General features: G+C 44.5%; 1 protein-coding gene across 2 annotated transcripts in view; it reads left to right on the top strand.

The window, feature by feature from the left end:
- The window catches only part of DHTKD1 (dehydrogenase E1 and transketolase domain containing 1), a 31843-nt gene extending 21887 nt beyond the window's left edge, over positions 1-9956 (top strand). The window contains exons 11-18 of one of the 2 annotated variants that reach the window (XR_014026953.1): positions 993-1143; positions 2168-2274; positions 2670-2834; positions 4529-4611; positions 5160-5329; positions 6688-6773; positions 8171-8509; positions 9536-9956. Coding sequence is in view for 1 of the 2 variants with exons in the window: in XM_081331366.1 (XP_081187492.1) it covers positions 993-1143; positions 2168-2274; positions 2670-2834; positions 4529-4611; positions 5160-5329; positions 6688-6773; positions 8171-8272 (864 nt within the window). In the remaining variant the exon portion in view is untranslated. Of the gene's footprint in view, positions 1-992; positions 1144-2167; positions 2275-2669; positions 2835-4528; positions 4612-5159; positions 5330-6687; positions 6774-8170; positions 9042-9535 lie in introns of those variants that run through there. The other variant, XM_081331366.1, reaches the window with a different exon arrangement.
- Positions 9957-13672: the final 3716 nt, after the last annotated feature.

Below are 13672 nucleotides of genomic sequence, written 5' to 3' on the forward strand. Positions count from 1 at the left end.
AGAGATTCATACTTATACTCCATCCTTGACATATATAGGAGTTACATTCTTAAAACCCCACATGAAAACCACAGTTATTGAAGCATTGTTCCTAGGGTGAACATGTGAATTAAAGCAATGGGGAGACTGAGAATTAAATTTCATATATATAGGTTTTAAGTCTCATGTGAACCTTCCAGATAAATGTATATCTGATTAAATCCTCACTCTTTCTCAGTAAGCTTGCTTGCTTCCTTCCTTCCTTCCTTCCTTCCTCCCTCCCTCCCTCCCATCCTTCCTTCCATCCATGCCATTCCATCCCTCAATCAATCATTCTCCGTCCATCTGCCTGTCCATCCATCCGCGTCTTTCTTTCCATCCGTGTCCTTCCTTCAATCCACCCATCAGTTTCCATCCATTCATCTCTGACCTTCCTTCTTTCTTTCCTTTCTCCATCTATCCCCCCCTCCCTCCCTCCCTTCCTCCATTAGCTTCCACAATTATTTAGCTTTAAGAATGCACGCCCAAAGAGGCATATTTGCTGCCGGCATCAACTTCCCTCCGCCCTGTGCGTTCCCACAGAGAGGGCCTCCTCAGGGTGCCACCGGTCAGAGAATGTCGATTGGTGGCCCCCAGGGGGAGATCCTTCTCTGTGGGCGCCCCGGAGCTATGGAATCAGCTACCGGTTGAGCTCCGGACGGCGCCCGATCTTCGCTCCTTTCGCCGCGATCTAAAAACATACTTGTTTGAACAAGCCGGCCTGGCCTGAGGGGGGATTGGTGGGGTTTTTACTGTTATTTTATTGGGGTTTTTATTATGTATTAACTGTTTTTTAATGGGCATTTATTTAATTACTTTTTAACTTTTGTAATTCTGTGTTTTATTCTTGCCCTGTACACCGCCCTGAGTCCTTCGGGAGAAGGGCAGTATAGAAATATTAATAAATAAATAAATAAATATTTCCTGCAAATATGCCGTTTCCCATTCCGCTGTGTCTCCCGTTCCCCATTTAGGTGAGCAACAGCCCTCTGTCGGAAGAAGCGGTACTCGGCTTTGAGTACGGAATGAGTATCGACAGCCCCAATCTGCTGCCCGTTTGGGAGGCTCAGTTTGGGGATTTCTTCAACGGAGCTCAGATAATATTTGATACATTCGTCTCTGGAGGTGAGACTGGGATATCTCTTCTGATAGAAAATACATTTACCACTGACCAAGGAGACGATTTTGCAGTTCAGAGTTGAAACTCTGGGGTTCTTGGTGCTCTCTGGGCTTGGTAGTTTCCATGTGGACATTTCATGACCCAACAAGGGAACATCTACAAGGAAACTACCAAGCTCAGAGAGAACAAAAGGACCCCACAGTTCTCCTCCTCCTCCTCCTCCTCCCTTCTAGCACCGATGATGTTCCCATGTTGGGTCATGAAATGTCCACATGGAAACTACCAAGCCCAGTTGGGTAGTTGTGGTGGAGGAGAACTGTGGGGTCCTTGGTGCTCTCTGAGCTTGGTAGTTTTCATGCAGATGTTTCATGACCCAACTAGGGAACATCATTAGTACTAGAAGGGGGGAGGAGGAGGACTGTGGGGTCCTTGGTGCTCTCTGAGCTTGGTAGTTTTCGTGCAGATGTTTCATGACCCAACTAGGGAACATCATTAGTACTAGAAGGGGGGAGGAGGAGGACTGTGGGGTCCTTGGTGCTCTCTGAGCTTGGTAGTTTTCGTGCAGATGTTTCATGACCCAACTAGGGAACATCATTAGTGCTGGAAGGGAGGAGGGTTAGCAGGGAGGAGGAGGAGGAAGATGAGGAGGGGGAAGAGGAAGAAAAGAAGAAAAGGGGGAGGGGGAAGTCCTTGGTGCTATCTGAGCTTGGTTGTTTTCTCGCAGACGTTTCATGACCCAACAAGGGAACATCATCAGTGCTAGAAGGAAGGGGTGGGGGGGTTGTTCAGATGATGTTCAAATGGTAGCTAAACAAATAGTTGTAAGCAGGGCTTTTTTTCTCATAGAACGCTCAGAACGGAGTTCCGGCACCTTTTTTGGATGAAACCTTGTAGAGTAGGCAAGGCGGGTTGTATGACATGTGTGAGTTACAAAAAAAGCACTGGTTGTAAGTCAAGGACTGCCTGTATGTTATTTGGTAGACCTTGATAGTGTATCATTCTTGATATGGAGTAATTTCTCCTCCACAGGAGAAGCCAAGTGGCTCCTGCAGAGTGGATTGGTGGTTCTCCTTCCACACGGCTATGATGGGGCTGGCCCAGAACATTCTTCTTGCAGGATTGAACGATTCTTGCAGGTAGCCAGATGCAACTTCATCCAGAATTTGTGATAATCTTCCTTCAAATCTGTGTCTCCTGCAAAGAAAACCCTCCTTAAATTTATCTCCCATGCTTGTGTTTATGTTTTGTATACTGAACTCCTTGAAGGACAGGTTTTAAGGCAGGGGTCTCCAACCTTGGCCATTTTAAGACTTGTGGACTTCGACTCCCAGAATTCCTCAGCCAGCCTGGGAGAAGCCAGAAATCTATCTGGGGTGGGTGTGTGTGTGTGTGTGTGTGTGTGTGTGTGTCTGGGAAAATTCAGCCAGAATTCTGGAGTTGAAATCCACAAGTCTTAAAGTGTTTTAAAGAATTGGTCAACCAATTAGGGCTACACTTTGTGTGAAATGTTGTGGTTTTCTTTTTTCCACAGATGTGTGATAGCTCAGAAGAGGGGGTCGATGGTGACCACATAAATATGTCTGTGGTCCATCCAACCACCCCGGCACAATATTTCCATTTACTTCGGAGACAGATGGTTCGAAACTTCCGGAAACCCCTCATTGTGGTGTCACCCAAAACTCTCCTTCGCTTACCTGTGCGTAGAAAGACGTCCTGGTTTGGATGTTACCATTCATCTTTCATTTCTTTATGGCAGGGGTCTCCAAACTTGGCGATTTTAAGACTTGTGGACTTCAGTTCCCAGAATTCCTCAGCCAGACTGCTTTACGGGCTGCCCTTGACTTAGGCAGGTTGCTTAGCAACCGTTTAAAGTTACAACAGGCTCCCTCAAAAGTACTTATGATCCAAATTTGAAGTTCTGACAGCTGTGATTTTCCCTCCCCATGAGGTCACATAATTTGAGTGCTTGGCAGCCAGCCTTTATAATAGTTTTTTGGGTCAAAATCTGGACAAAACAAGTCTATTGAGGACAATGGGTTCAACGTAACGACCATGTTGTTCACTTTACGACCATGATAGTTGAATTACCATTGAGTTTTATTGCACAGAACTCATGTTGAGAATAAAGAGGATGACCTTGACAATAAGAGAGAGAAGGGCCATTACTAAAGTAAGAGAGAGGGCTCTCTGGGGACCAAACACGATAAATAGAACATTGTGTTGTTGTTGTTAGTTGCGAAGTCGTGTCGAACCCATCGTGACTCCATGGACAACGTTCCTCCAGGCCTTCCTGTCCTCTGCCATCTTCTGGAGTCCATTTAGACTCACTCCTACTGCTTCAGTGACTCCATCCAGCCACCTCATTCTCTGTCGTCCCGTTCTTCTCTTGCCCTCAACCTTTCCCAGCATTAGGCTCTTCTCCAGTGAGTCCTTCCTTCTCATCAGGTAGCCAAAGTATTTGAGTTTCCACTTCGAATAGAACAGACATGTCAAACACAAGGCCCGGGGCCCGGATCCGGCCCGCGAAGTGGTTTCATGCGGCCCGCGAAGCCATCCTGGAAACAGTGAGGGAACGGCCCCCACTGCCTTGGCCCTGGCCCAGAGACCCTCCTCCTGCCAGAGACCCTCAGATCTGTCCCACTCCTGCCCAGGCCCCCATAGGCACTCTTGATGCGAACGATGTAGAGCTGGCCACGCCCACCCAGTAGGCCATACACACTCTAGCCACGCCCACCCAGTAGGCCACGCCCACCCGGCCCCCTGAGGGCAACCACAATGCTGATGTGGCCCTCGATGAAATTGAGTTTGACACCCCTGGAATAGAACATTAGAAGGAGGCATTTCTCAACCTTGACGTTTTTCTGTTTTTCCCATCCTGCCTCACATATTTTCTCAGAATCGCTTTGAAGCTTCTCATAACCGTCAGATGGGACAACTTAAAATCAGCTACTGAACCCCCAGCTTACATGGGATAATAATGATTATATACAATTTATTATAGATGGAGTGAGAGACAGACGGGGGGGGGGGAGAGAGGATAAAAGAGATAGAGATAGAAGATGGATGGATGGATGGATGGATGGATGGATGGATGGATGGATAGATAGATAGATAGATAGATAGATAGATAGATAGATAGATAGATAGATAGATAGATAGATAGATAGATAGATAAATAGATAGAGATATGGAGAGAGAAAAAGAGATGGGTAGATGTATAGATACAGATGTAGAGATATAAATATAATATTATACACACAGACACACGTATAAATAATAGGGTAGATTGATGTTTAGTAAACCAGTTGGAGTTGGCCAGCATCCTCCATTTGTTTCCAAACACTCAAAATATTCTACCTGCATATTTTCCCTTTTTTCTCCATTGCCTAGACTGCAGTGTCAAGCTTACTAGAAATGGCTCCCGGAACCACCTTCAGACCTGTCATTGGTGATTCAACAGTGGATCCTAAAAGGTAACTTGGTTCTTTATGCGTGTAGTATTTATTTATGTATTAGGAATAGCTATACGGCCGCCCAACTCACAATGTCTCTGGGCGGCATATAGAAATGAAACCCCAATGCAAGCCCCAATAAAGCAGTGAACAACGGGTTCACTTAATGACTTCATTCACTTTAACAGCTGTGAATTCATTCAACAACCGTGTTCTCTTAAGGACCGCCACAAAAAAAACACAATTGTAAAATCAGGTGGGACATGCGAAGACCCTCTTTACCATCGTCGCAACTTATAACCAGAACAAGCAGGTTCCACGACGGTTATAAGTCAAGGACTACTTATAGATCAAAAGTAATTGACGAGAGAGAGAGAGAGAGAGAGAGAGAGAGAGAGAGAGAGAGAGAGAGAGAGAGAGAGATAAAGAAACAAACCTCTGAAATGAGGTTTAATATATTTAATATATTTTAGGAACTGCCTTTCCTGAACAGTTAAAATTTGTATGATTCCTGTTTCCTTGGTGTGTTTGAAATTATTCCGTTTTTTCTTCTTCTTCTTTCTCCCTAGTGTCAGCAAGGTTATTCTCTGTTCTGGCAAACATTATTACACTTTGGCCAAACACCGTGAGCTGCTTGAAGAAAAGAAGTACAGTACTGCCATTGTGAGATTAGAAGAATTGTGTCCTTTCCCCCTGGAAGCTCTGCGAGAAGAGATGAATAAGTTCACTAAGGCCAAAGGTTAGTGGACTCTAGTAAGTCGGACCTGCCATAACTTAAACCTCTAAATAAAACCCACCTTTGGTTCCATTTCTTAAGAAAGGTACAGTTCATTAGAGATTTAAGTGTATTGCCGTACAGGTAGTCCTCAACGTACAACAGTTCACTTAGTGACCTTTGGAAGTTACAACAGCACTTGAAAAAAGTGACACAACTTACATTTACATTCGGATGCTTGACAACTCCCCCGTATTTATGACGGTCGCAGTGTCCTGGGATCATGTGATCCCCTTTTGCGACCTTCTGGCAAGCAAAGTTAATGGGAAAGCCAGATTAGCTTAACAACGGTGTTACTGATTTAACAACGGCAGTGATTCACTTTAACAAATGTGGCAAGGATGCTGGTAAAAACAGGGGAACCTTTACCTTTACCTTTATGGAGTGAAAATGAGGTTGTTGTAAACAACTCAACTTGTCTGTGTATCTTCTCCCATGCCTTCTCTAGTTTACCATTTCCTAAAATAGCAGTGTCTCATTCTGTTTAGACATTTATGACTTACAGTGGAAAGATACATGTTTTTTTTCACTTAAGAAACATTACTGATCTCAGCAATATTTTTTGTGCAATACAATCAAGAGGGAGAGGAAAAAATGTCCAATTTAAAATAATTCCCTGTAATTACTGGTTCCATACTTCAGTGGTAAGTCAAACTCATTAGAGTTTGTGCAAAGAAGAGTAACTAAGGTGATTTAAAGGCCTGGAGACTAAAACATGTGAAGAACGCTTGCAGGAATTGGGTATGGCCAGTCTAGAGAAAAGAAGGACCGGGGTGGGGGGGGATATGATAGCAGTATTCCAGTAGTTGAGAGGTTGCCACAAAGAGGAGGGGGTCAAATTATTCTCCAAACCAGAGGATAGGACAAGAAACAATGGATGGAAACTAATCAAGGAGAGAAGCAACCTGGAGCTAAGGAGAAACTTCCTAACAGTGAGGACAATTAACCAGTGGAACAGCTTGCCTCGCGAAGTTGTGGGTGCTCCATCACTTGGAGGTTTATAACAACAGATTGGCCAGTCACTTGTCTGAAATGGTACAGGGTCTCCTGCTTGAGCAGGGGGTTGAACTAGAAGACCTCCCAGGTCCCTTCCAGCTTTTATTCTGATTGATTGAGAGTGTCTTCTATCTATCAAAAAGTGTAAATGCCTTTGAATTCATAAACTTTCTCCAGGAAAGAAAAGATTGGACAACCGTCCAGGATAGAAATTAAAGACTCCTGTCTTGAGCAGGGAGGGGTGGGCTAGAAGACCTCCAAGGACCCTTCCAGCCTTAGGATTCTGTGGTTCTAGGTGAACTTTCAATGCCTTTCTTGTTTTGCAGCTTTCATCTGGAGCCAGGAAGAACCTCAGAACATGGGGCCGTGGACCTTTGTGTCCCCAAGGTTTGAAAAACAGCTGGCTTGTAAGGTAAAAATTTCAGGATTTCTTGAAATGGGCAATTAGTGAGAAGTCACTGGAGCAGCAGCAAGATTAGTCTCTGATACGATATGAAGGTGTTGGACCCTGTCATTTGGTTGAAGCTTAAAAATGCTAACATCTAATTTGAGAGACACCATCTATGCTGCCTCCGTTTCTTTTGAGGAGAAAAAGATGGAAGCCACAGTCACGACTTCACATTAGTGTTGCGTCTATAGGATGCATGTCTAGGATTTGTATCCAGTTTGTTAATAAAAGCATAATTGGTCCAAAAACTGATAATTGTGAGTAAGCCCCTTTTAGTATAGTTCAGGGGTAGGCAACCTTGGCTCTTTTATGACTCGTGGACTTCAACTCCCAGAATTCCTGAGCCAGCCACGCTGAGGGGAAAGGGAGAGGTTTCCAAGGTGAGCCATGCTGGCTCAGGAATTCTGGGAGTTGAAGTCCACGAGTCATAAAAGAGCCAAGGTTGCCTACCCCTGCCCTAGGCCGCTTTATGACTCGTGGACTTCAACTCCCAGAATTCCTGAGCCAGCCACGCTGAGGGGAAAGGGAAAGGTTTCCAAGCTGAGCCATGCTGGCTCAGGGATTCTGGGAGAAGTCCACGAGTCATAAAAGAGCCAAGGTTGCCTAGGTTTTTTTAATGCACTACAGGTAGTCCTTGACTTACAACCCCAACTGAGCCCAAAATTTGCGTTGCTAAGTGAGTTTTGCCCCATTTTACAACCTTTCTAAGCGAGTCGCTGCAGTTGTTAAGTTACAGGTAGTCCTTGACTTACAAGCACAATTGAGCCCAAAATTTATCTTGCTACGCGAGACTTTTCTTGAGTCAGCTTGGCCCCATTTTATGACCTTTCTTGCTACAGTTGTTAACAACAACTACAGTTGTTAAGTTAATAGTACGGTTGTTAAGTGAATCTGGCTTGCCCATTGACTTTGCTTGTCAGAAGGTTACAAAAGGAGATCACGTGACCCCGGGACACTGCGACCGTCATAAACATGAATCAAGTTGCCAAGTGTCTGCTGCCACGGTCGTTAAGTATAAAAACAGTCCCAAATCGCGTTTTTCAGCACCGTTGCAACTATGAATGATCACTAAAGGAACTGTTGTAAGGCGAGGACTATCTGTATGGTGTTGGAATCCTGCATTCAGTTTGGCTGTTGCGCTCTTCCATGCACAGCTACTGTACTCAAGTGGCAGAGAAGCTGAAACATAAAGGATGAATTTTGCACCCACTTACTGTGCAGAATTGTGATGCATGCCCAGCTTAGCACGTGAATCTGAGGAGCTGGCTGCAGAATTGCAAGCCTTGAATCTTCAGCAACTTTTTAATCCCATTGAAAAATGGGCCCAGGGTCTAACGCTGCCTCTTTTGACCTCTTCCCAGCTCTGCCTTGTCAGTCGACCTGCCTTGCCAGCTCCCGCCGTGGGCATCGGTGTTCTGCATCAGCAACAGCAGCAAAATCTCCTTACCGAAACATTTGCTTGAGACTTACCTGCCGTGGGGACTTTTGGCGTTACGACGAGGCCAGGAAAACAAAAGAGTCCAAAACTCGAAAGAATCTTTGCTCTTGAGGTATGCTGCTGAAACGAATTTGGCCGGACCAGAGTGAAAATGGGAGTTTCCTCTTCCTTTTCCTACAGATGTAAGCAATTGCCTAAAATTCTGCCAATCCAAATTTGTGGGATTTAAACGCGTTGACATTTCTCTGGTTCTCACCGATAGGTGAGTGTGAGGAACAGACCAACATTTTTAATCAATACAATGATTGTTATGGAAGTTCTTAAATTGTATTACAATGCAACAAGAGAGGTCTCCTGTTTCCTTGCCTGTGGCATTACAAGCCAAACTGCAGGAGTTAGTATTTTCCACTAGTCATCATCACCATAAAAAAATATATCCCAGGATGACTTTCTCAAATTAAAGTAGCTTTTTCTGAGACTGCAGAATAAAGTATTTATTACAGTTTATTTACTTTTCACAACAATGCTCGGTATTTGTAAACCATAGTAAATCAGGGAAACATTAAATGCAGGGATTGTTGTACATATAGCTCTTATTACTAAAACAAATCCTGTTATTTGTGTGCACTTTAACCATCTTCTAAAAGCTACATAGGCCTACTTTATGAAAATAAAAAATAAAAAATCTGGGCTATGTCATTTTGGATTCTAGACAGTGGAAGAATGTTGCTAAACAATTCTCACCCCAAAAAAAATTTTTTGTGTGTACAAATTAAAGTCTTCTATAGATCTAAGTGCTATGTGCCAGCCTTAAATTTATTTTATTATATACTTAAGTATGAAGCCATACATTTTCCATCAATGATCCAAAAGCAGAAACATTTTCAGCATTTTCTTTGCTAATTCCTTTGAGTTTGAAATTATGAAAGATTTTTTTTGCCATCCAGTCGATGTTGAGTCTTATCAATCACGTACCCAGATTATTTTTTTTGAGAAGATTTGAAATAGAGGGAAAATAAATTGAAAACTGCAATTGTTTAATGAATAATAGTAGGTTCTGTTCTCACATCTATGAATTGATATTCTGTTTTATGAAATGATGGGGGTGTAAAATATCACTTCTCTTTTATTCGATTTGCTTTGAATGCCTTAACTGCCCTTTCTGTTCCTGCAGCCAAAATGTTTTAAGAGCTGTGACACTGACTTCTTTTCAAGTCTTTTTATGTTTCCAAAGTAACTTTTATAGCACTGTCCAAATGCATTTTATGTTTCTTTATTGCCTTGAAAGATCTGATCCCGGAAATCCTTGTAACTTTACTGATTTGGGGCTAAAAGGAATTTTTCAAGGATGACTTAAGTTTGGATAGGAAGGAAGGGCCACCAGGGCACAGAAAACTATCTGCAGAGTAAAATGCGATTGGGACAGTGTTCTTGAATTGAAAATTGCCACTAAATCCAGCTCCTGCTTAACAACAACAACAAAAAAAGTTCCAAGTTAAAGCATCCTTGACAAAGGGCTCTGTTTTCTGCTTGAAGAAAAAATAGTTTTACTGTTGTTGGTGGTGCAACTGTTTTTGAGAAGGGAAGCAAAGAGATGGACTTGAATATCAAGGTACGCCACTGTAATAAAACTGAAATATCAAAGTTACCTGGAGCCTTGAATCTTTCTCTTGTTTTAATAATAAAAAGCTGTCTGATAAGCAGAAAACCTGCCCTACAGCTGACTCTGTCTCTCTCTCTTTTTTTTTGTCCCAGGCATAAGATATACGAGGTGCTGTTGTAACCTCAGACACTAAACAAGTGGCTGTAAATAGAGGACTGTCTTCAGTCTAAACACATAGTGGAGGAAAACAAAATCTGCCATGCTGGCATTATTTGTTTGCTTCCAAAATAGAAAGTCAGATTGATGGTCCCCTTCCTGAACTTATTTATTTACGGCCTCCCAACCCCACCTTGCAAAAAAAAAAAAAAGCCAGAAGACCATTTTTCTTCCCAGTTTTGCTGATTTATATTTCAGACTCAAGTCTTTTTATCTTTCCCGGATTCCTGCTTTAGGCACCAAGCCGTAAATACCAGGAAGGTTATAAATATCAAAGTTAAGGCAATGCCATTCTGCCTACTGAACTTGCAGCCCGAGGGTTAAAAAAAGTTGATTTGCTAGGTAGTTTTTTTTTTCTCGGACTCAGAAACAGATAAAAGTCTTTTTTCCCCCCTTTATAAATAAAGGAGGAGAAGCTTAATGCCACGGAGGAAGGCAGGGCCACCAGATCACAAAGACATTATAATTCAGAGCAGAACAGTGTAGACTTAAGAGAGACTTTCTAGAGATACATTTTATCTTATGGTTACAGTTTGCTTTTCAATTTGATGTAATGTGTTTCCCCTGGATTTTGTTACTGTTGTTGTTTTTTGCTGTTTGTTTATATGCATTTTTAACTTTGTGAGCCCCCCATCCTCCAAGTGAGATGTATTGAATGAATGGATGGATGGATGGATGGATGGATGAAACATAGCTGCCAGTTGTATGCTGAGAAAATAAAATTACTGTAAAAACGGGATGCGATGGGATGAAGAATTTGCAAATGGGCAGGAAGACCCCGACCAAGACCCTCTTTGCAAATTTTTATTTTGGAAAAAAAAATGCATTTGATGCTGCACAAAACAGGGGTATCCTTGTTTCATCTGATGCAGCCAGTCCCATTGCTTCCTCTCGTTCAGCAGAAACATGAGGGACGGTTGCAGGACTTGAGTACGTCTAGTTCAGGGGTAGGCAACCTCGGCTCTTTTATGACTCGTGGACTTCAACTCCCAGAATTCCTGAGTCAGCTGACTCAGCAATTCTGGGAGTTGAAGTCCACGAGTCATAAAAAAGCCGAGGTTGCCTACCCCTGGTCTAGTTTAAAGAAAAGAAGGACTAGGGGACACAGGATAGCAGTGAAGGCGAATCTACTTGTCCCAGGATGAAGTTGCAGGATCTCATCTGGGTTGGTCACTGAGGCCACAGGTTTTGTCTTTCGAGCTTTTGGATTCATGCTACATACATGAGAGCAATTTTCCAGTATTTGAGGGGCTGCCACAAAAAGGACAGGAGTCATTTTCCAAAGCACCAGAAGGCAAGACAAGAAACGATGAATGGAAACTGATCAAGGAGAAAAGCAACCTGGGATTAAGGACAAACTTCTTAACGGTGAAGCTTGCCTTCAGAAGTTGTGGGTGTTGTGTTGTGGGTGGGTCATCCCTGGAGGGTTTGAAAAAGAGATAGGACAGTCACTTGTCTGAAATGGTATAGGATCTCCTATATGGTGTTAGACTTCCGGAGAAAAAAGGAGGAACCTGCCCCACTTCACATCGGAGAGAACTGTGTGGAGAGAGTTTCCCTCCTTTAAATTTCTGGGAGTCTACCTCTGTGAAGATCTGACCTGGAAAGTTAACACAACTCAGGTGGCTAGAAAGGCCCAACAGAGGCTTCACTTTCTTAGGGTCTTGCGGAAGAACAGGGTAGAACAACAGCTAATGACCCTCTTTTACCGGTCTACCATAGAGAGCGTCCTCTCGTATGGTATTGTGGTTTGGTATGCTGGTCTGACAGCCGCGGATAGGAAAGTATTACAGAGGGTGGTGAGCACAGCACAAGACATTGTGGGCTGTTCCCTGACCCCACTGGATGACATCGCCAGGGCTCGCAGCCTTGGAAGAGTGAGGAAGATTGTCAGGGATGACTCACACCCTGGACAGTATCTCTTTACTCTCCTACCATCCGGTAGGAGATATAGGAATATAGCCAGCCGTACCAACAGGCTGAAAAATAGCTTTTATCCGTGGGCTGTTAGGCTTTTAAATGGGATATAATCTTATGCAGAATTGACTTGGGAGGCCGGTGTGTGGTGTAGTTGGTTCACATGGTGTGGTGGGATGGAGGGTTTGTTGTCACTGTGTGTTGGGGGGAGAGAGCAGGGGGGGAAGGCTCAGCTAATCTCAATGTACACATGTTGTACTTTGACAATAAAGTTTTATTATTATTATTACTTGAGCAGGGGGTTGGACTAGAAGTCCTCCAAGGTCTGTTCTGATTGATCGATTGATCTTCCCTCCTTAAGAAAGACAATGCACTCCTTGCAGCCTCCAAAGGGGCTGGACACCCCTTCCCATCATCCCCAGCCAGGCACAAGGCAGGTAGTCCTGGACTTACGACCACAGTTGAGCCCCAAATTTGCATTGCTACGTGAGACGTTTCTTAAGGGAGTTTTGCCCCGTTTTGCGACTTCTCATGCCACAGGTGTTAAGTGAATCACTGCAGGAGATAAGTAGTCGCCCAGTTCCCGCATTGACTGTGCTTATCAGAAGGTCGCAAAAGGGATCCTATGACCCAAGGACGCTGCAACCGTCATAACTACGAATTTCGATCACATGACCATGGGGATGCCGCAACGGTTGCAAGCGTGAAAAAACGGTCACATTTTTTTTCAGTGCCACTGTAACGCCCAACGGGTCACTAAGCGAACTGTTGCGAGTCGAGGACACCGGTAGGGGCTTGCCTGCTTGCAAAGGGCTTGCGCGCCCTTTGTAACTCTGAACGGGTCACTAAACGAAACGTTGTAAACCGAGGACCAGCTGGAACCCGCTTACCTCCTGGCCGAAAGGCTGGCGCGCGCCCTGCCTTTCCCCGGCAGAGGAAACCGCCCATCCAAAGCGGGAAAGGGTGTGTGTGTGTGTGTGTGTGTGTGCGCACATTGATAAGATATAGAGCAGGGGTCTTCAAACTTAGCCCTCTTATGACTTGTGGACTTCAACTCCCAGAATTCCTCAGCTAGGCACGCTGGCTGAGGAATTCTGGGAGTTGAAGTCCACGAGTCATGAAGGGGCCATAGTTCCCCCATGCTGGCTGAGGAATTCTGGGAGTTGAAGTCCGCAAGTCATAAAAGGGCCAAGTTTGAAGACCCCTGATATAGAGCCTTGGTGGAGCACTGGGCTAATGCCTCCTTAAGTAACACCAGCTGCCTGCAATTAGTGCAGGTTCGAGTCCCACCAGGCTCAAGGTTGACTCAGCCTTCCATCCTTCCCAGGTAGGTAAAATGAGGACCCAGATTGTTGGGGGCAATTAAGCTGACTTTGTAATAATGCCGCTTGGGGGGGGGGGGCGAAAGCCCTAATAAGCAGGCATATTCATAGAATGAAGGCTACTGCTAAGCACATTGATTTGTGCTTCTTAGATTGCAAGCCGCCCTGAGTCTTCGGAGAAGGGCGGGATATGGGATTAAAATAAATCGTCCGTCCCCTACCACCACCACCCCGCGCTTGGACGGCGTTGGTTCGGTCCAGCCGCACCACCAACCCCCCCCCGCGCTTGGACGGCGTTGGTTCGGTCCAGCCGCACCACCAACCCCCCCCCCGCGCTTGGACGGCGTTGGTTCGGTCCAGCCGCCCT

Source organism: Vipera berus (genome assembly GCF_964194415.1).
Source record: "Vipera berus genome assembly, chromosome: 6".
Taxonomy (NCBI): Eukaryota; Metazoa; Chordata; class Lepidosauria; order Squamata; family Viperidae; genus Vipera; species Vipera berus.